Source organism: Tauraco erythrolophus, chromosome 6 (assembly GCF_009769465.1).
Source record: "Tauraco erythrolophus isolate bTauEry1 chromosome 6, bTauEry1.pri, whole genome shotgun sequence".
NCBI lineage: Eukaryota > Metazoa > Chordata > Aves > Musophagiformes > Musophagidae > Tauraco > Tauraco erythrolophus.
This window is the reverse complement of record NC_141470.1, coordinates 14,324,156-14,344,783: the sequence shown is the minus strand read 5'-3', so window position 1 is coordinate 14,344,783 and position 20,628 is coordinate 14,324,156. Positions and strand designations below refer to the sequence as shown.

General features: G+C 39.5%; 1 protein-coding gene across 1 annotated transcript; it reads right to left on the bottom strand.

The window, feature by feature from the left end:
• Nucleotides 1-10,116: 10,116 nt before the first annotated feature.
• On the bottom strand, nt 10,117-19,617 carry CYP2R1 (cytochrome P450 family 2 subfamily R member 1). The gene is made up of 5 exons (XM_086612726.1): nt 19,378-19,617; nt 15,875-16,016; nt 14,950-15,582; nt 11,635-11,964; nt 10,117-10,346 (listed from the first exon to the last, which is right to left on the bottom strand). The coding sequence occupies exons 1-5, from the start codon at nt 19,615-19,617 to the stop codon at nt 10,171-10,173; spliced, it is 1,521 nt and encodes a 506-aa protein (XP_086468852.1). The 3' UTR covers nt 10,117-10,170.
• Nucleotides 19,618-20,628: the final 1,011 nt, after the last annotated feature.

Below are 20,628 nucleotides of genomic sequence, written 5' to 3'. Positions count from 1 at the left end.
GCATTTCCCTCTATACTGTGACAGTTTAGACTGTACATTCTTAGAGAAAGAAACACTATGTCTTTATGCAACATAAAATACAATGGAACAAGATCTGAAGATGCCTTGAAGAGACTTTAAAAAGCAACTTCTGTGCTTCCAAAAAAGAGCAATTAAATTAACTTCCTAACCTGTATAGGCACAAGAAGAGTCCTAAGTACCTATGCCTTTCCTCGAAAAATTAGGCTTTTAAAATTCTGCTGTGGTACATGCACCGGCTTTATTATTTTAACTGAGCTTATTGTGCAAGTTGAAGAGAACCAAAAAGGCATTTGGACTCCTTAAACAGGGATGCCTATGGAGAAAGGAAACTGAATTACCTGAGAATAACTAGAATTCTTTAATTCTTTAATAGTGATTCCAATACCTAACTTTCATTCCTTATTGATATGAAACCCTACCTGGATTACCTATATTAGTGAAGGACCTGAACAACAGTTCAGCCATCCTTTATTCCCTCGTTTTAGTGAGGGTGTAAGAGTGCCCGTGGGACATACAGTGTGGACCCTGTTGTCCAGATGCTAGTGGTGGGACTAATGTGGTTAAGCATCCTAACAAATTGATTGTAATGTAAAAAGCTCATCTTTTTTTTAGATGTAATATTTTTTCGTGCTTCTGATAAGTCACAGTTTATACAAATTATAAAAAAATATTTCTTTTAAGATTTTCTGCACGAGTGTAGAAAAGGAAGTCAGCACTTGAAAACAGCAAGGGAATAAATAATAAGTTTATCCTGTTTTCTGGTATATTACTATAGGCTGGTACATATCACATGTAAAAATTTTAGGCAAGCAGCCATCTGCTGCAGTAATTGTAAGCTATTGGATTAGATTGCACATTCCTGATATGCTCCATTATTTTAATGGATTTAATCTATTTGGAATGTTACTTATTCAGAAGAATGTAACAAACGTAATGTCTTCTGAAGTCTGGCAGTCTTCCTAAGAAATAACCACTCTGAGTATGGGTTCTGCCTAATTCTAATCACATTGAGATAGTTGACAGCCTTCAAAAATATCTAAAGGCATAATCTAGAAATAGAAAAATCTGCTGATCCTCAAATCGTATTGTATGAAAGGACAAAATAAGCCATAATATTTCTAGAACAGAAGTTTAATTTGATCTTGATTAGACAAAGGGTTTGAATTATAAGTCCCAAAGCCAAAAAAACACCTCAGACATCTAGCAGCTATGAAAATGCATGTCTGTGCCTCCATAGACCAATTTATACTGAGAGTTTACCTTTCAAACTCTTATTGAATAGTCCACTGTACTTGGCTGTGTTATCTTGTGTTTTCATCATTCCACCTATCTCACCCAAAGATAAATTCTAATCTGGCATCTTCACTATTATGTTTTTTTTTCCTCCTGTTAATTGTTAATCCTTATATTTTCCCATTCAACACACTGTAAAATTTACATAATATTATTTTCACTCCTTTTTCAAAGTGATTTTACTATCTTATTGTATTCTCCCTGAACTTGCTACTTTCCAGGTGAGTGTGCTATCTTAATGACAGCATAATCTTCCTCATTTACTCACTAGTGCTTGTATAAATCCTTAGGCTCAATTGAAGCTAAAAAAAAAAAGGCAGATTAAGTTTATTTTCACTATTTGAACAGCCTGAATCAGAATTAGATTCAGAATCTAATTGTGTAGCAGAACAACATACTAAATCAAGAAAAGACCCACTTGCTTTGTAAGCTCAAGCTGCTTTAACACTTGAATAGCTAGCAGAGGTTCAGAGTTCAACGAGAACAGTAAATTTTATAAGCTGATGATTGAGACAGGAGAGACTACTGTAACCTTATGTAGTTTATTTATCATGCTGAAGACAGTACAAATTAGAGCCAGAGCCAGGAGAACGGTCTGATAACTGATCTTAAAATTTCTGAAACAATCTAGGAATAACTATCCTTACTGCTAGTTATATACCTGATTCTTCATCTAAAATCATTCAGAGTATTCACCTGGTTCCTAGTTTAAACATATTTCACCTTAACTTCTATTTATATTCTTGTCTACTGACTGAAGAGATCTTTTATCCACTTTTTGTTCTCTATTTAGACAGCTGTAGACTGTAATCAAGTCACTTAATCATGTGTTTGGTAAATCACGCAAATGAATTGTCTGGAATGTGTCACTGGCCAGTATGTCCTACAGTACATTTCTGTGGTGTATGTTCTGGAGACATGCTTGAGCCTCCAACTTAGCCAAAAACTTTCTAATAGTGCCACTGTATCACGATGTCTGAAATAATAAATCATTCTGAAATGGAAGCATATTAGCTGGGACATGGTCCTGCCCTGATATAATCACATACTATTTGTCAGCTCAGAAAGCAGCAGGAGTACCTTGCAGCAATCCAGAACAGAAAGCATAAACGCATTCTTAGCAATTTTTGCAGGTTTATAGGAACACTGCCAATGTTTTTAAATGCTCCTTCAGTTATAGACAACAAAACAGGACACAGTGTTCAATGAATGCTTGTGCCAGCACCAAATAAATATATAGCTTCTGTATCTTCACCCAATATTCTATCAACACAAGATTTTTTAGCTGCACAATTAGTTCATGTTTAACTAACAACCCACTACGAATCCCAAGCTCTTCTAGAATTACAGCTTTTCAGTATAGATTTCCCTCATCCTATGCCTCTTTTCTGTGTCATTCGCTCATAGACATCTGAATTTATATTTGGACGCTTTCAAAAAGGCCAGAGTCCAGAAGGGAAGACCTTCCTTCTATCGATATTGGATCTGGCCCACAGGAGGTCAGAAACATACTCTGTGAAATGAAAAGATTGTAGTGTGAATGTAGGAAATGAATGTAAATCAACTGAATTCTTTTCAGGATTACAGTTTTATAATTTCTGCAACATTATGTCCTGGTTTTAGCTGGGACAGTGTTAGCTCTTCTTTTTAGCAGCTAGAAGAGCTCTGTGTTTTGGTTTTACTCAGAGGCTCGCTCTGAGAAGAATGTTGATAGCAAGCTGATGTTTGTGGTTGGACGTGAGACTCCAAGGACTTTTCAGTGTGCCGGAGTGCAGAAGCACGGCGGGATAAGGGGGGAGCATAGCTGGGACAAGGGGGACACGATTCCCCTTGTGATTTGTGGTGGAACTTAAGATTGAGGGCCAAACTGGCCAATTAGTATTCCATATCATGCAGTGTCATGCCCAGTATAAAGGTGAGGGTCAGCCGGACAGGAGGGCTTTTGCGCTTTGGCTCTTTCGCCACTTCTGTTCTTTTGCGCTTGCTGCGCTTTTGCTCTATTGCCTTTTTTTTTTTTCTCTCTCTCCAAGTACTCCCACTCTCGGAGTACTATCTCTCTCTCTCTCTGCCCCTCTCTATTTCGGGGCCTTGCGTTCGTCCAGGATTGCAGCTTCGGGACGAGACAGGCTGCGGATAAGAGGGGGTGGTGAGCATCTACACTGTGTATTAAATCATCTGTATTAAATTGTTCTTATCTCAACCCACGGGTTTCCTGTTTCTCCTTTAATTCTCTCCCTCATTCCTGGGGGTGGGGGAGGGTGAGTGACCGGCTGTGTGGGGGGGTCTGGTTGCTGGAGTGGCCCTATGGCATCCAATCATTATTACCCAGCTGGACTGAGTTGAATATAATGAACTAATTAACTAATTAACTCAAGGTACAGACCCTGCCTACAAGAGGCAGGCCATTTCCTCCTGGCTGCGGAAGATGCAACAGTGTCCTTGGTGCTGCAGCCCAGGCTGGTGAGCAACAACTGGTAACCCTGACGTGATACATCCGTGAGACCCTGAGAAGCCCCGACTCCCTCGCTGGAGCCGAGAGCCAGAGCCGGGAGCCTGAGCGAGAGTCCTTTGGCGAAGAAGGTAAAGCCGCAAGCCCCGATGTGGTATTGGCGGGAGGGAAGCGTGCTGGAGTTGGATGAATGGACCGGGTTTCTGCTCACCTTAAAGCCTTCTTGAAAAAACCTTTGAAAACAAAAAATTGTAAAACAAAAAGGGGGAATTATGGCATCCAATCATTATTACCCAGCTGGACTGAGTTGAATATAATGAACTAATTAACTCAAGGTACAGACCCTGCCAACAAGAGGCAGGCCATTTCCTCCTGGCTGCAGAAGATGCAACAGCGTCCTTGGTGCCGCAGCCAGGCTGGTGAGCAACATGGCCCAACCCACGACACATTACTAGAAAACAGAGTGATCTCTTATTGGAAACTAACGTGCATGATGATGATGCTTAAGGAGGGATAACCAGAATGAATGCAGAAAGATCCATGACTTCACCTCAAGCTCTAGTCGAGCCTAGTTATGGGCAAGGAATGTTTGGAGAGAGATGCTGAATACCACTGTATAGAGACTATGCTAAATTGCTGCAGCATAAAGTCAGTGCACATCAGATCATCCTGTGCAGTGTTGGAATACTAGTTATCAACACTGCCTACACTGTGGATACAGAATTATTCTCCCACTTGGAGTACATGGAAGTTTCCTTTGCAAGAAAACCTGGTACAGGGCAAAGGGAGATGTGCACATCTGTTCATCAGTTTTAGATTCAGCAAATTTGTGTCAGGAGGAAGAAGAAAGGGGAATGAGTCCATAAGTTAAGGGTAAGTTGGGTTAATAAGCAGAGAAACTGCATTAGTGTGATGGCTGTTACGCAGCAGGTATCAATTGGGCTTCTTTTCCCTTGCAGTCTAATATGTGCAGTTCTGCAAGAGCCTGTACATCTCTAAAGCTAACCCCAGTATCTCACCTTGGACACTACTAGCAGCTGATCCAATATCCTACCCAGACCATTTGCCTCAACAGTCCTTCTTGAACATGATCTGCAAAGAAATGAGCTCACCTTAAGCATCTTCATGCAAAAGTGTCTAGTTTGTCCTTGGTGTGCTGAGTAACTTTGGAGGTTTGCGCCAACCAGTAACACGTTATTTTGAACGACTTGTCTATTCTCTCAACGTACACAGGAATTACATAGGGAGATATTTCTGTCCCTGTGATGACAGCTATCCTCAACAAAACACCTGAAAATTTACCAGCTATTGTCCAGCCAGCTACAGGCTAAAGATGGCATCGCCATGGATCTCCAGGGCTACTTAAGCAAGGTCCCTCAGCTAATGCCAGATCATGGTCTCACATAACTTAAATTATTCTGGGTCTACAGACAGCATATTCACTTTGCTCTCTTTAGAGATGTCTAGGGCTGCTGGGCATCACGCTTCCCTTTACCCATAATATTGTGACATATCCCCATAGCAGAACTTTTGTTTCTGCCCAAAGAAAAGGCGATTTTCCTTACAGGTTCAGTTCACGTTTCCTGCAGTGATACTCAAACCATGAACAAGGGAGATCACATCTTCCAGGCATATTTTAGCTCTGAAGTCACTACAGATCTTAAAAATGAGCAAGTTTTACTCCTTTTCAACCCCGATTCTCTACAGAATTTAGTATTACCACAGTTCTATGACACACTTCGTTTAAGGATGAAAGAGGCAGGCTCTTTGTAAATTCCAGTCTGAAAATACTTTGGCTGCTACACATACAGTGCTTTCTGGTACTTAGTCTGAAAAATTCTGCCAATTCAATCCAGATGTGTCATCAAAAGAACTGTAGTTATTTTTGCAGATAAACCACTCATGCTGCATGATTTGTAAATAATGCTAAAATTAGAACACATTGTCTTTTTGCTTTCAGTCTACTTTTCTTCCCTATTTATATTTTTTCTCTTTAACTTCTCCCCTTTTCCAGATGATATGACCAATTCTCTGTACAGTTATTAGTTCCCAGTTAAAACATTACACGCTTGACAGTGTGTACATAACACTAACATGCTATATTATAAACACCAGTTATAATGTTCTCCTTTTCCCATTTCTATTTCATCATTCCCTTATTAAAAGAAATTGATAGCAAAGACTTTTGAAAGTCTGAAAAAGCTGAAAAACACGTAGCTACATCCTCACATATAGTTCAAGTTAGCTGAACTATTTCTAGTATGTACTGGCAAACTAACAAAAAAGCATTATTATGAATCTCTACATCTTTCACAATATATCTGGATACATACAAAGGATATATCACAATAAATTTGAACTACTTACTTTCAGAGAAGCAGTAATGTTCCTTGAGCTTTTATGAAATCTCACTTTTTATAGTTAATTTCTGAAGGAATAAATTAATGAACCTTCCTGCATTTATTAGGTTCACACTAAGCTTATGTTCACCAGTATCACAGAAACTGCTGGAAGTTCAGGAAATTAGGTGCTAAAGAGCAAGATTTTCTTCGGCATTCTTTCAGTGTCATAAATAACATGCTTGCAGTGTTTCCTTTTTAGTTTCTGGGGAGGCTGGCATGGCCAAGGTTAACCCAAAAACTTAGGTTCAAGAATAGAGTTTTAGAAAAGAAGATTTAAGATGCTATAGTGGTACTGGCTGCAGCTCTTGCATCACTGTTAAGAAGGAAATCTGCTGGTAGATGGCACAATATGTTGCCCTGGGCCTGGACTGATGTCTAGAAGTAGATAGAAGAATAGACTGCGTCTGAGAAATAGGGCAGCAAGCACTCATTCTTGTGGTACAGAAACGGCATGAAAGAGCCAATGGCCCGGGACCACTTCTAGAGTTTCTGGTTTAAGGCAAGTATACAAAACCAGAGCCAAGATGGAGAAAACAGATGTAGGAGAAACATACAGCAGCTCATAATCTTCCTACTGGTGTTACACTGTTGTTGGCTGTGGAGACCTTTGAATGGGACATAGTACAATGGCGAGTTGACTATTCTCCAATTAGCAGAATTTCTGTGATTATATTCAGAAAAGACAACAGTTATTGCTCAAGGAGAAATTAAGTAAACAATATGAAATCAAGTCTTAATCCTAAAATTCCTGTTTCTTAAGAAAGACTCCTGAATCTAGTCTACGTTTACAAATACTGAAGAAGACGCAAAAATAGCGCCAAGAACATTGCAATAATCTCACAGGAAAGGAAAAAAGCTGAAGTGGATTTTTTCCTGGACAAACTAGAAAAAAGAATGATTCAAAGCTGTACAGGGATTGAGAGCAGCAAAGGCAAGCTGAATATACATTTTTAGCTATGTTTACAGCAAAAGGCCCTTTACTGCCTTTGGGAATGGCAGTGGAGTTACAGAGAAGGTACAAGAAAGTTTCTTCTTCTGGTTGTGATACACCTCTATAAGGAAACAGTGCTTCCAGTTCTAAACTATCATCAGGAGTTCAGAGAGCTAACTCTGCAAAAGACAAAAATAAGAAGGCTATAAAAACTAGAGGGAATAAAACTTAGAAAAATGGTGAAAAAAGACAAAAATGAGAAGGCTATAAAAACTAGAGGGAATAAAACTTAGAAGAATGGTGAAACCAAGAGCACAATACATGGTATTAATATACAGAAACAGAGAGGCTACAACCTAAATTTAAGAAATCTTTCCATCAGTATCTGGACATATTGTTCTAATCCAAAACATTAGGGCATTTAAAGACAGATAGGAAAAACTTCTGCAAATGGTAACAATCTTACCTCAACACAGTACTTAATGTCTTTTTTCATCTTTAAGTTCTACAACCAGAAAATATAATATATCAAACTTTAATCCCAAAACAATGTTAAATAGCAGCCAGCTATGATAGATATTTCAGCTGTAGAAAACCCTCACCAGAAAATTCTGGACATTTGGCTGGCTACTTATGTTCTTTACTAATCAATCTCGATACAATGGAGAAATTCCAGAGGACTGGAAAAACTATTATGTCAGTATTTCAAATTATTAAATTGGATCATTAAGATAACTCTAAGTCAGAGGGAAAATAATGAAAAAGTTAATACAGAATGAAACATGTAAGTATAACTAATACTGATACAGATTTGTAGAAAAGACAGTTCGTCAAATGTATTTGATTGCTTAAACAAGACCTTAAGTTGGCGGATAATGGTAAAAGTTTGGATTGATATTCTGAGGCTTTTATAAAGCGTTTTGATTTAGAAACCAGAATGACATATAATCAATATGGTTCTTATTAAATGGATTAAAGACTAGCCAGGAGTTAGATCTCAAAATACCTCGGCTAAAGGGAATTGTCACTAGCCAGCTGGATTTTGAGCATAGCCTCTGCAAGAACTGGTTCTTGATTTTTTTTTTTTTTTTTATTTTAATCCTCCCCTCACTTCAATTAGGATTATTTGAATCATATTTTAACCAAAGAATGTCCTGGAGTTCCTGCAACCCAGAAGGCATGCCTAGATGCTAATAAAACTCTGGCTGTCTGATCTAAGAGTTCAGGGTGAGAACAACCTGGTCTAGTGGAAGGTGTCCTGGCCTATGGCAAGGGGGTTGGAACTAGATGATCTTTAAGGTCTTTTCCAACCCAACCTGTTCTATGGTATCGGAAGAATTACCATGAGTCTAGACCTGTAGCACTGAAATCATCTGTTTGGTATGGCTTCATACTGAAGACACCTAAATACAGTAGATTCCACAATTTTTACTACAGCATTTCACAAGCACCCAACATTTACTTATGCAGGTATTAGGAAAAGCCTCCATATTGACTCCTAAGCCCCACTGTTTGCCAATGTTAGGAGTGGTTTATTTGCAGCTTTCATGGTGTGCCCAATGCACAGCAATCGGGCTCGCCTCCTTCCTCTCCTTTTTGAATCTTAATTCTTCTCTGCAGAAAGGCAGTTATTCAGCAAGAGGAGTAGCCTGCCCACCCTCTTCAGAGCACCAGGAGCTTGTGTTTCAGATGCTCTCTGTGGGACACGCAGGCCCGACTACCCTCAGACAGAGTGAGTAATTTAATCTGGACCTGCTGCATCTTAAGTCAATAAGCTATTCTATAAGTGGACTAGTATTAGCTCTGTTTGATCCTTCTCTTTTGACATTTCAGTATAAGCTGAAAACTTCAGGTCAGCAGAAAAACACCGATTCCTGCCATTGAACTTTCCTGGAGCTCCAAGTTGAAGCATAAACTGTATAAAGTGCAAGGTCTAATATTCAGCCCTGTCCTTAAATAGCCACTTGCTCAGTGTGTGTTTTGTCCTGAACCCTATTCTGATGCCCCACTTCTCCCCACATGGTGGGGACTGAGCATACCATATTGAGAGAGTCCGGTTCTCCTGTAGGGCCTGAATGCATAAATCTATCAATAACCATAAGGCAATAGCTGTCAAGAATAAAAAATGAAGCTGGCAGAAGTCAAGAGGAGCTGTTATGCCTAAAACTTGTGCTTAAAATCTATTTAAAATCTGTTTCTCCCCACCCTATTCCACTCCCGCTCCCAAAAAGGTCTCTTCTCTGGTCAGATTCACAAGCAGCTTATTTTCTTGACTTGTACTATAGTTGCCTGTGACTCTGGTAACACAAACACTGTTTTTTCCAGACTACTTAGTCAGAGATTAATCATTACATAATGCTTTGCATTGGGAGGCAATGGAGGACGTGTCTGGAAATGCAATAAACTGGCAAAAAAGATTGCTGTAATTGTCAGGAGTAGGCAATAATTGAACACTTTGTATATGTTACTGAATGAGAAGCAAGCCATAAAAGATCTTAAAAGTTAATTCACACAGTTATCTAATTGACTAGAAAATTATGACCAACTGGGAAGACAGAGCAAGGAGAAGGATGAATTAAAATGCTTTACTAGAAAATTTGTTTGTCAAGGCTGGAAAAGATAGTTTATTCTGACTTACATAAATTTAAATAGATACCTTTAAAACCTTGTTAGCTGTGTAAATTTAATGGAGAATAACAAAGAACAGCTTAGCTGGAATAAGGTAAATGAGATTTCCACATCCGAATATGAACACTCTGAGCCATACTATCTATGCTTATAAAAATGTCCTCTCAAAGTAAAACAGCCTGCTAAGCAATTAAATATATTAGACCTGAATCTGAAGCTAGATTCAAAACAGACTTCTGGAGTGAAAACATTAAGTGAGGGTTTAATTTTTGTGTAAACCAAGTAAAAAGAAATTATTAACTTGTGCAGAAATAGTCAGAATTTATCCGCAAGCCCTTTAAATTTTGGTTTTTCTGATATGAACACATTGAGAAATAGAAGGCAAAGTGGATCCTCCGCTGCAACTTGGAGTATTGTGCCCCACCTGACAATCTAGACCCTTCTCTTCACCGTCTTTCCGCACAGATGAGGTATGGCTGTGGTTGTAATGTCATGCCTAATCTTGGTTTGAGATCTGGAATCACACCATGAGGAAAACGCAGGTGAAATCGTTGCAGTAATGAAGTGAAAAACAAAAACATTTCCATTCGAGCTAGTTGTTCTCCAAGACAATGTCTTCTTCCTGGATTGGAAAGAAGGGTTTGAAAAGACTTCAAATGTGTTCAATTACATTTTCATTCTTATTATGAATAAGAATGGTTATTTCTGTATGAAGTTGATGGTTGTATTCTGTAAGACAGGATAGGTGATAATTTACAGCAAGAAATGCATTTTAGAGAATTTGTTCCTCTCACTACACAAATGCCATTGTAACTAATTCTGTCAAATTTAGATAAACTGTTAGCTACTTTATCTTGTCTTGAAGTGTCAATCTAGACAGAAGATGTTTAAAAAAAATTATACTGTGAATTTCAGCCTTTCTCCCCTACTATTTTCTTAGTTACATCTACTGCCAGGCATTATTACCTGGCAATTATTATAACTTGGTAAGTAGAAAGACATGAAACAGGTCTGGATAATGCCTTTAAATATTAGTTCCCATTCCGTGTATGACTAGTTACAGGAAGTAAATGTGGCTGTGAAAGACACAGATGAATGGATAACAACATCTAGAAGCTGGTAAAATCAAACAGGCAAAAAGAAACATAATAGAATACACAATAAAGATTGACTTCCATCAAATCTAACTTTGGCCATTTAGATGTGCATCTATTCCAAAGGAATTGTCTTGTCTCCTTCCTTTTTTTTGAGAAAAAGTGTCCCAGATAAGTAAAATAAGTCACTCTCTACACAAGGCTACGTCTTTCTATGGGCTGCAGAGGTAGCCCTGGCAGTCAGCTTATACGAGACACCTGATTTTTAGGTTGATAATCTTATGTAAGGTAAGTTATCCACTCCTATAGGCATCAAAAGACAGATCCATAATGATTCAGGACTGCCAGAATATTTCCTCAGGACAGAATGCAGTGCTACATGCTGACCCCCAAGCTAGTTCTGAATAAAATCTGCAATTTTTGGTGCTGATAGAAGTGCTGAAATTTGAAAGCTGGTTGTGAAAAATCACCTATATGAAATGATTTTAGCAGCAAATGACTATTAATTGTGAGACAAGTAACACATGTACTGCAACGACACAAAATGTATAGACTCCTCAGATAAGATGATACTGTGCTGTCGTCTTTGTTAGTTTATATGTAACAGTGAGCTCCTCTATATAAAAGATACTATGCTAAAAAGTGTTATGTCCAGAGTGCGTTATATTGAATATCTTCCATCATCTTATCATTATCTGTTTCATCAGAGCTGCTGATATTTTATATCATTTTGTCTATTCCTGATTTATTGCTATTACTTGTATGTTATACATCTCTAGATTTATGAAAAGGAACAGTGGAAGGAATCACTCTTACCTAGTGAAAAAGGAATAAATGCATCTTTCTTGACAAACTGCCCACTGCTGTCCAAAAATCTCTCAGGAAAAAACACTTCTGGATTGCTCCAGTATTTTTCATCAAAATGAACAGAGTAGAGGTTTGTAATGACTGTAGTGCCTTCAGGAATAGAGTAACCACGCACAACAGTATCTTTGGAAGTCGCGTGAAAAATGCCTAGTGGAGCTATATTACAGAATCTTAGAACTTCATGCAGAACAGCCTCGGTGTATGGCATTTTGGATTTCTCTTCTAAGGCAGGCATTTTGTTTGGGCCGATGACTAAATCGATTTCTTTTTGAACTTGCCCTGTTAGGAACAGGAATACAAGCTGATCCTTTATTTTTTTTAATTCAAGCTATAAAATACATACTTTTAAAAGCATACTGAAACATGAAATATCATATATAAAATACAGTCGCTTATAAGCTTTTAAATTTAGACTCTGTATTCCTTATACTGCTAGTAGGAATTATTACTAACATATATACCAGTAATCTTTGTTTCAAAAGTAATTATTCTCAGTAAAATTGTGTTTGAACATACTTTTCTTTGCTTGTGTATATTTTTATTTCTGGAGTTCTTCAAAACTAAAGAAACAAGCAAAAGACTGCAAAGATAAAGTACATTAAATACTTGAGTGAACACAGATAACGCTGAAATTACCCATTTGAACTTTCCTCTAATTTTGCTACGATTCTAAAGAAATTGTCACAGTGTAAAATCATTCACTTGTAAACTGAAAATATCTGATACAACACCATGAGAGCTGAGAGGGACCAGAGTCTGAATTTAACTGAAAAGGAACAAATTCAATCACTTTTTAAGCTATTTTAAAAATTAAGTTCACAGGTTATGTAAATAATCTCAAAAGTATTCGAACTGCCTCTTCTTTTTCCTGATACACTTTCTTTGTTGAAACTCCCAAACTGCTCCTAACTAAAACAAAGTTGGACTTTCACAATTCATATTTTGGAACCAATAACGAAAATCTGGGCAATGGTTGAAAAATTCTACCAGAATCACCATGTTTTTCAACCTGAAGTGACGTCTCACATCAAAATAAAGAGGTGAAAAGCAGCTTAGTGAAAATACATTCTGTGATGTAGTGGTGTATTAGTTCATATTGTAATACTCGGACAGAGAAAATCTAAATAAATGAAAGGTAACCGTAATTATTTTTTTTCAGATCAACTGATTTTGAATCCAAATTCAGAAACTATATCGCAAGATCTGAGACCAGATTATTTTAGGTGAGTAGATCTCTAGAAAATCGACCAATGCATGGGAGACACAAAACTACAAAGTTTTCTTGATCTTTATTGAAAAACAGTACCTTGGTCAGATCTTCATAGAGAAGGAATAAGGATGTTCTTGTTTTAAGATATGAATAGTTTGTAAGCCAGGACAGACTGATCAGAAACCTTCACTTAAGTGGATCCTTTTGCATTTGGGCTTCTTATATAATGTAAAGCATAAAAATATCCTATTGAATAATTATGGCACTTAATACATTTTTAACTAAAACATGGACAATGTATATATGCATCCTAAAACTTACGTACCTATAAAATCAGATTCTGTATATTTCATTTTATTAAATGTTTTTCTTTTTTGGTAGATTTTCTTATTATACTGTGTAAAGCATACAGATGAATCAGTGGAACTCAAAAGCATAAAAGCAATGCTTAACTTTTTCAAACTAGTTTGTTTTAAATCATCTAAAATGTGCTGACTGGCTAAAAATAGCAATCACAGTTTTAAGCTTCCACAAAAAAATTATGAGCTGTACTCAGCAAGCTGAAGCTACATATTTCTTTTAAGTATGTCCTTCAAAAGTTTTTAAAATTATCAACTCAAATCCTGTTAGATCTTGCTTTTAATCCTAGGCTAGAAGAAAATTTTCCTATTTTTTTAATCTTTAATCAGTTTTCCTTGTTCAGTTCATTAATCAACTAACTAAAATAGCTGAGTAACTAAGGAAACATGTAAGAGCTTATGGCTCTCAGGAGATATCTGAGCAAACTTTGGTTCTACTTGCTTAGCCAGATATCTTAACCAGCTCAGTGAATAGGAGACTTAAAATAATGATAATAGCAGCAATAAAAGAGCTTTGGCATTAGCGTCTTTATTTAATCTGAATGATTTTCACTGTTTACAGCATGTCAGCTATACATAATCATCATATTTTAATTTTCCTTTTTTTCACGTAAAGCTGTATTTACCTTAAACGTAAATATAACATTTGATCTCTAATTTTAAAATAATAATTTCATTTTGTCCACCCAATTTAAATTAAAAATTATTCTAGCTGAGAAAATCAGAAGGTACAGAGTCATGCACCTACAACTATAAGAAGAAAATACAATCTTTCATACATAAAGATATCTGGTTCCTATTCAGAACTTCAAATCTGAAGAACCTTATAGCCTACAGGTAGTGTTGCTATCCCCATTCTGAAATGATGATGACGGTGAGATTGATGTTAGAGCAATATTCTTTGGTCAAAGTACCAGCAGTAACTTTGCAAGTTATCTAGACTGCTCTTTCTCCAAATACTGAAAGTCCTTAGTTGAACTAAGTACTGCCAAAGTTTTAATAGGAAAAGCGAAGTGGGGCAGTGAAACAAGAAACGTGGCTGTTCACTTCTAAAATCCAAACTTGTAGACAAAATGTCCTGGCTGACATTCAAACATCTATTGTGTCTTTCTTCAGAATGACTATAACACATCTTTTTATTTTTATATGCTATCTTTGTTCTTTCAAAAGTATAACTATATATGTCTGTAATACGTAAATCTATTGTGAATTAAGACATTTAAGGATAAAAAGAAATTGTACCTAAACTGTTAACCACAACCTGATTTACATTTTTGCTGATGTTTTTAAATTTTTGATGATGTTTTTAGATTTTTAATTTAGTTTTTTAGTTTCATGTTTAAATGGATTTGCTTATTATTTAACTACATAGATTAGTACCTCTGCCAATCAGTATTATGCATCACAACACTAAAATATATTAGAAATACTTTATTAAAAATATTAAAGCTCCATTAAAATGTATTCACAAAATATGCTAAAATTTTTTCATCATACTTGACTTTCGACATCCACTTCATCTGCACATAAAATAAGCTTTTCACATCTGTCCACAGTATATTTGGTAAATGATAAAATCGAATAATATATACAAACCTTCCTTTTTGGCTACGGATCACTGCACCACTTTGAAATAGCATTTTAAATTTGCAATAGGAAAGTGTATCAGTTCCTCAAAACGTCAAAAGTTCTTACCTTGAATGTTTGGATAAAGAGCCATAAATAACACTGCCCATCTTAAAACATTTGTTGTGGTTTCTGTCCCAGCTATGATGAGTTCTCCAACAGAGAAAATTAAGTTTTCTCTTGAATATGTAGATTCTGGATCATTTTCATTGCAATCCATCTCATCTAAATATGCATCTACAAAATGTCGAGGTGACTGAGGCTTCCTATTTTCAGAGACACGTTCAATAAGCTCATGAAGAAAGTCATAGACTTCAGCTGCATTTTTAAACAGCTGCTGGTGTTTCCCAAATGGCAAGATACCAATCCAAGGAAAAGCATTATATAAAAATACAGAAGCACTAGCAGCTAATTCAATATTTTCACTAAAAATCTCAATCATGTGCTGAAATTCAGTATCTTCATATGTAAAACGTTCTCCAAAAATAATCAGATTAGTAATGTTTGAAACAGCATTTGTTATCAAGTGCTTAAGATCAAATGGTCTGCCTTTGTATGTATCAATGGCATCAAGAAAAAACATAGATTCTTCCGAAATTTTGTGTTCAAAGGACCTTTGACCATATCCAAAAGTTCGAAAGGTATTTACAGCTAATTTGCGATGTTCTGTCCATCCTCTGCCATATTTACTGTTCAGTAAGCCTGAAAAAATATTTTGACACAGTATTTTATGCAACGCTTTATTTTTTCCCCCATAACATAATAAAATTTTTTAACAAGACAAAAGAGGAGACAAAAAATTACACACATCTTGCTACGGAACATAGTCCAAGATTGACAATCCTTTCCAAATAATATCTTTAAAGAAGCATCAAGTATTTTATGAAAGGAGATAAAGAAGTACAGAAAATAGCTAAAGCAAGTATTTCATGTGATCACAAACCCATCTATTGGACAAAAATTACATTTTTACTTAAAAGACATTAGCACGTACCTCCCATATTAGTCAGCTTCTTAAACAAGGGAAGAGATGGTCTATCTGCAAAAATTTCACTTTGATGAACAAGGCATTCTTTTACTGCATCATAGCCATTCAGTACAATAGCAGATATACCTCCGAGATCGAGACTGAAGATCTTTGGGGGGAAAAAAAAAACAGTAAAAATTGTAAAATGCTATTATAACCAAATCTTAAGAACAAATAAGGAAAACAAGTAAAAAGAAGTAATGAAAAAGTGAAACAACATTAAACATCAATGCAAAATACAGACTTGAATAAACTTCAGTAGGGCACACAGGTAACCAGAAGTGGTACAACCGTGGCATTACACAGTAGAGTCTGTTGTGAGCTAACTCACTGTCAGAAGACAGAGTAAATTAGCCCACTCAACATTCTGTGCTTTGCTGTGCACCCAAAGTAACCTGCTGTCCAAAGTAAGGACTGGGGATGCTTTCATATAGTCATTTAAAAAATGTGAATTTGGTACAATGCATATTTTTCAGAAAAAGATGTAGTGTCCTTTAACATTAGTAGATACCAGTAGCTGTAAGTATACACTTATAAGTATATAATAAAATATAAATAGATATTATTAGATATAAAATCTAATTACAAGATTAGATTCCCATATTACAAGATAAGGTTTCTAAGATTACAAGAAAGCTGGAGAGGGACTTTTTACAAAGGCATATAGTGACAGGACAGGGGGAAATGGCTTTAAACTGAAAGAGGGGAGATTTAGATTACATGTAAGGAAGAAATTTTTTACAACGAGGGTGGTGAAACACTGGAACAGGTTGCCCAGAGAACCTGTGGATGCCCCATCCCTGGAAGTGTTCAAGGCCAGGTTGGATGAGGCTTTGAGCAACCTGATCTAGGGGAAGGTGTCCCTGCCCATTCCAGGGGCCTTGAAACTAGATGACCTTTAAGGTCCCTTCCAACCCAAACCATTGTACGTTTCTATGATATAAGGTATAGTTGTTATATGAGAACTAGAAGCAAAGTACATATATTGTCTACTTTCCTAATTTGCTGAGACTATTTCCACAGGAGGGAGGAAAGCTTTACTACTGCATCCGCTCCTCCTCCCTGCCTTAGTAAAGGTAAATTCCGATAGCTTAATTTGGTTAAGGGCACTATGACTGAAGTTACAAGTTCATACCACGAACACTTCCAACATCTCCCTTAGTAATGGCAGACACGGAAGCAGTGTCAGTTGTGGAAACAACCATGCTGCACCCAGTCCTTTCAATCTCTGAAACTGGACAACAGCTTACTTCGCACAGGCTCCCAAAGAACCATCAGATGATAGAAGTGAGACAGCCAACAAATGATAGCATAGCCCAGCTAGTCCCATCTCCTGTTTCCAGAAGTGGTCAGCACTAGATGCTTTGGAGAAAGATGCAATACATCCTGCAGAAGGCACATACAGGATAAACAAAATGAAAATCTTAACCTAAGTTTTAAAAATTAAAACCAAGGCTAAACTAAAGATTGAAATCCTATATCCCTTTCCATACTTTTCTTAGCATTATAAATTTGTATTTTTACCTATACAAATCTCTAGTTTTTCATCTCAGAGCTTTTGACTTCCACAATGTGAAATAATGTTAGCCTAATTATGCATTCTGTGGTAACTGGGTTGTCACCAAAAGGGTTCTCAAGCATTGGAACAGGCTGCCCAGGGAAGTGGTTGAGTCACTATCCCTGGAGGTATTTAAAAGACGGGTTTAGTGGTGGAGTTGCGAGCATTAGGTTAACGGTTGGACTCAATGATCTTAAGGGTCTTTTCCCGCCTAAATGATTCTATGACTATTTTGTTTTACCAAACTTGGTATTTTCACTGTTATAATGGCTCTTCTTTTTTTATGTGACAAGAAAACACCCCTGATGTATTTCTGCAAACCATTTGTAAGTTTTGTATACTTTGATCGTAGCTTATTTCTCTTTCTTCCTGTGTCATACGTAACTAAAAAAATAATTCCTTTCATTGTATTTTTCCAGAGTGGAACCAAATCCTGATCTGTCATCTTCAAGCTCCCTCAAATTCTGCAGGACCTTTTCTGACAGCAGGTGACTAGAACTACATATAGCATTCCAGGCAAGTAGAAAGCTGTTTCTTTGATGACACTCCTGTTTCCATTCTATTTGTCCTAGTATTTTGCTTGAAATGCATTCACTTTTTCTGTTGCCCAAATAAGTGAAACAAGAGAGAATCCTGTCCTTTTAGCATGCTTTTCATTCATGCAGTTTGCTTGGCTGTAGCTTTTGTAAATGACCTGGACAAAAGCTTTTGACAGGCTCAAGTTCTATTTGCTTCTTAGGGGTGTTATACTTAAAACACTTCCAGCAGTTTGAAGGATGTGGTTTTCCAGACAAACTATTGTTTCTTGGACACAAAGCTCTGTCCTTCACAGACCTGCAAGTGACAATCCTGCTAAGTAAAACACCACAGGTGTTAGAAATAGTTTAGAGATGTACAGACACGCCGAACAGCTGGCCAGGGCGTGCGCACTGACTGGCCAGCTGCTACCAGGATGCGTGTGTGTGTTTATGTGCGTGCACACATACATGCTTACAAACGCTAACGCCTGCCTCTCCCTGCTACATCTAGTTTGGGATTAATTTTTACGAAGCTGCTAAGAATAGATCAATTGCTTGAAACTAGTTAATGAAAAGAAATACTTGATAGATAAGACAGTACAAAAAAAAAAAAATCTATTCTTGCACAGTTACACTAATTGTAAGTAAATATTCCAAATACCCACTGAAGGTATTTTCAGTGAAAATGTTGCATTATCCAAGTGTCTTCTATTTGGTTGTCATAATTTTGATACTTTTAAGCCCTTTTGGCATGTCCAAGGCTTGTGGGTATGAGACAAGCGAGTTACTTCCATTTGCAGCAGGACACCAGTTTGAGCCTTGTACCCACAAAGGCAAAGCCGAGGCACAGCCAGGCAGCACACAGTCCCGACGAGGGAGCTCTGCCGTGGGAGAGGTGAAAAACGCGGCTCCTCTGCCACGGCTCTGGCCCTGCTCCCCCGGGAAGGGCTGACCGGAGCACCGGTTTTGCCAAAACGCTTCAGCCCCAGAGCCTTGTGCTCCGGACCCCGCCACCGACGGGATACCGGGCCCTTTCCCCTGCTCCCGTTAGCCGGCGGGGATGCTCCGCCCACGATGCCGCTGCCTCTTTCCCCGGGCGCCGTGACCCGGGGCGGCCGCCTCCGCGGTGCCGCTCGTTCCCCGCCGGGGCGCGGGCACCGAGAGCCGCTCCGGGCCGGGGCCAGGCGGCGGGACGGCTCCTCCCGCCGGACGCGCCGTGCTGCCGGTGCGGATCTGGGCTCCGCGGCAGTCCCGGGACCGCTGGGACGGGGAGAGCCCGCCCGACTCCCTCTTCCCCCGGCGCTGCCGCCGGCAGCTCTGCCCGCCCCGCCCCGCTCCCGCTCCCGCTCCGGGGGGTCCCGGGGAGGCGGCAGACGCCGCTGGAGCGGCGGTACCTGCCCGTGGATCTGGCTCTGCCGCCGCATGTAGACGTGCGGCAGCTCCGCGCCCAGGGCGTGGATGTTGCCGATGAGGGGCAGCCCCGCGGGGCCGGGCGGGAAGCCGGGCGGCCGCCGCTGCTTCAGCAGCTGCCGCACCACCAGCGCCAGCACCGCCGCCGCCGCCAGCAGCGGGAGGAGGAGGAGGCAGACGCCGCTCCCCGCCGCCGCGCCCGGGTCGCCCGCCGCCGGCCACATCGCCCCGCGCCGCCGCCGCGCCGCTTCCTCTTGCCACCGCCCCCGGCCCGCCGCCCTCATTGGGCGGGGGCGGCACCGCCTCGCGCTGATTGGCCCGGGAGGGCTCCGCCCCTTCGCGTCAGGCGGGAACGGGACGGGACGGGACGGGACGGGACGGGACGGGGCTGTGCGAACCCGGGGCGGCATCGGCGGGCGCGGTGGTTGCGGCGCGTCCTGCGGGAGTCACCGCCTGTGGTGCGTGCCGGGCTCACGGCCCGTCCCGGCCGGACACAGAGCTGGGAAGCGTTGGGAGCGGGCTGTTCTCCTGTGGGCTGCGGGAGCGCGGAAAACCGGTCTCGGTCCCCAGGTGGTTGTTTTTTTTTTCTTTTACTGGACTAAAGCAGAAGTTGCACGCTTCGGGTTCGCGAATTGCGGAAAAATCACTACTGGCTGTGTGCTTGAAAATACCTTCATTTGACCATGACAACTGAGAAAAGTAGCAAGCAATTATTTGCTCATTGTTATGTCTCTGCGGAAGCAAAAATCCACAGTTTTGAGATGTCTTTGCCAGAGCCTTTTCGGGTCTGGAGAGCCTCGAAACATTACATCTCACAGTGCTTCCCTCTGCTCTTTCCAACCACAACATCTGCATATCTGACAGGTTTCTGCTAGTAGCTGGGTGGATGCCAGCTTCACACGTCGTGCCTGTAATTCCCTGTATTGCGCCGCCTCTCCTCGGGTCATTTGGCTCTGCTACAGCAACACTACAACGCTGCACCGAGCAGGGAAAATGGGCCTAGCGTCCTGATGCTCGCAGGCAGCTGAGCACAGAACAAAACGTCCCTGGTGTTACCAAACAGCAGGAAATCACATGCATAACGTGTAAGGACTATTGTTACTCAGCGGGATGATGCCTCACGAAAGAGGGCTTGAGTAGCTGAAGAGACAGAGATCATTTATTGCAGATCTGAGAAAGCAATGCTGCTATGCAACGCGACATCTTGCTAAAACACTTTATAAAAAACTCCACTT

Excerpts from the sequence above, each read along its gene's own strand:
- CYP2R1 (XM_086612726.1), bottom strand. The coding sequence starts at position 19,617 with ATGTGGCCGGCGGCGGGCGACCCGGGCGCGGCGGCGGGGAGCGGCGTC. Across the intron at positions 15,583-15,874 it reads GAAGCTGACTAATATGGGAG|GCTTACTGAACAGTAAATAT; the intron begins GTACGTGCTAAT and ends ATATTTTTTCAG. Across the intron at positions 10,347-11,634 it reads ATTTATTCCTTTTTCACTAG|GAAGAAGACATTGTCTTGGA; the intron begins GTAAGAGTGATT and ends TTTCCAATCCAG.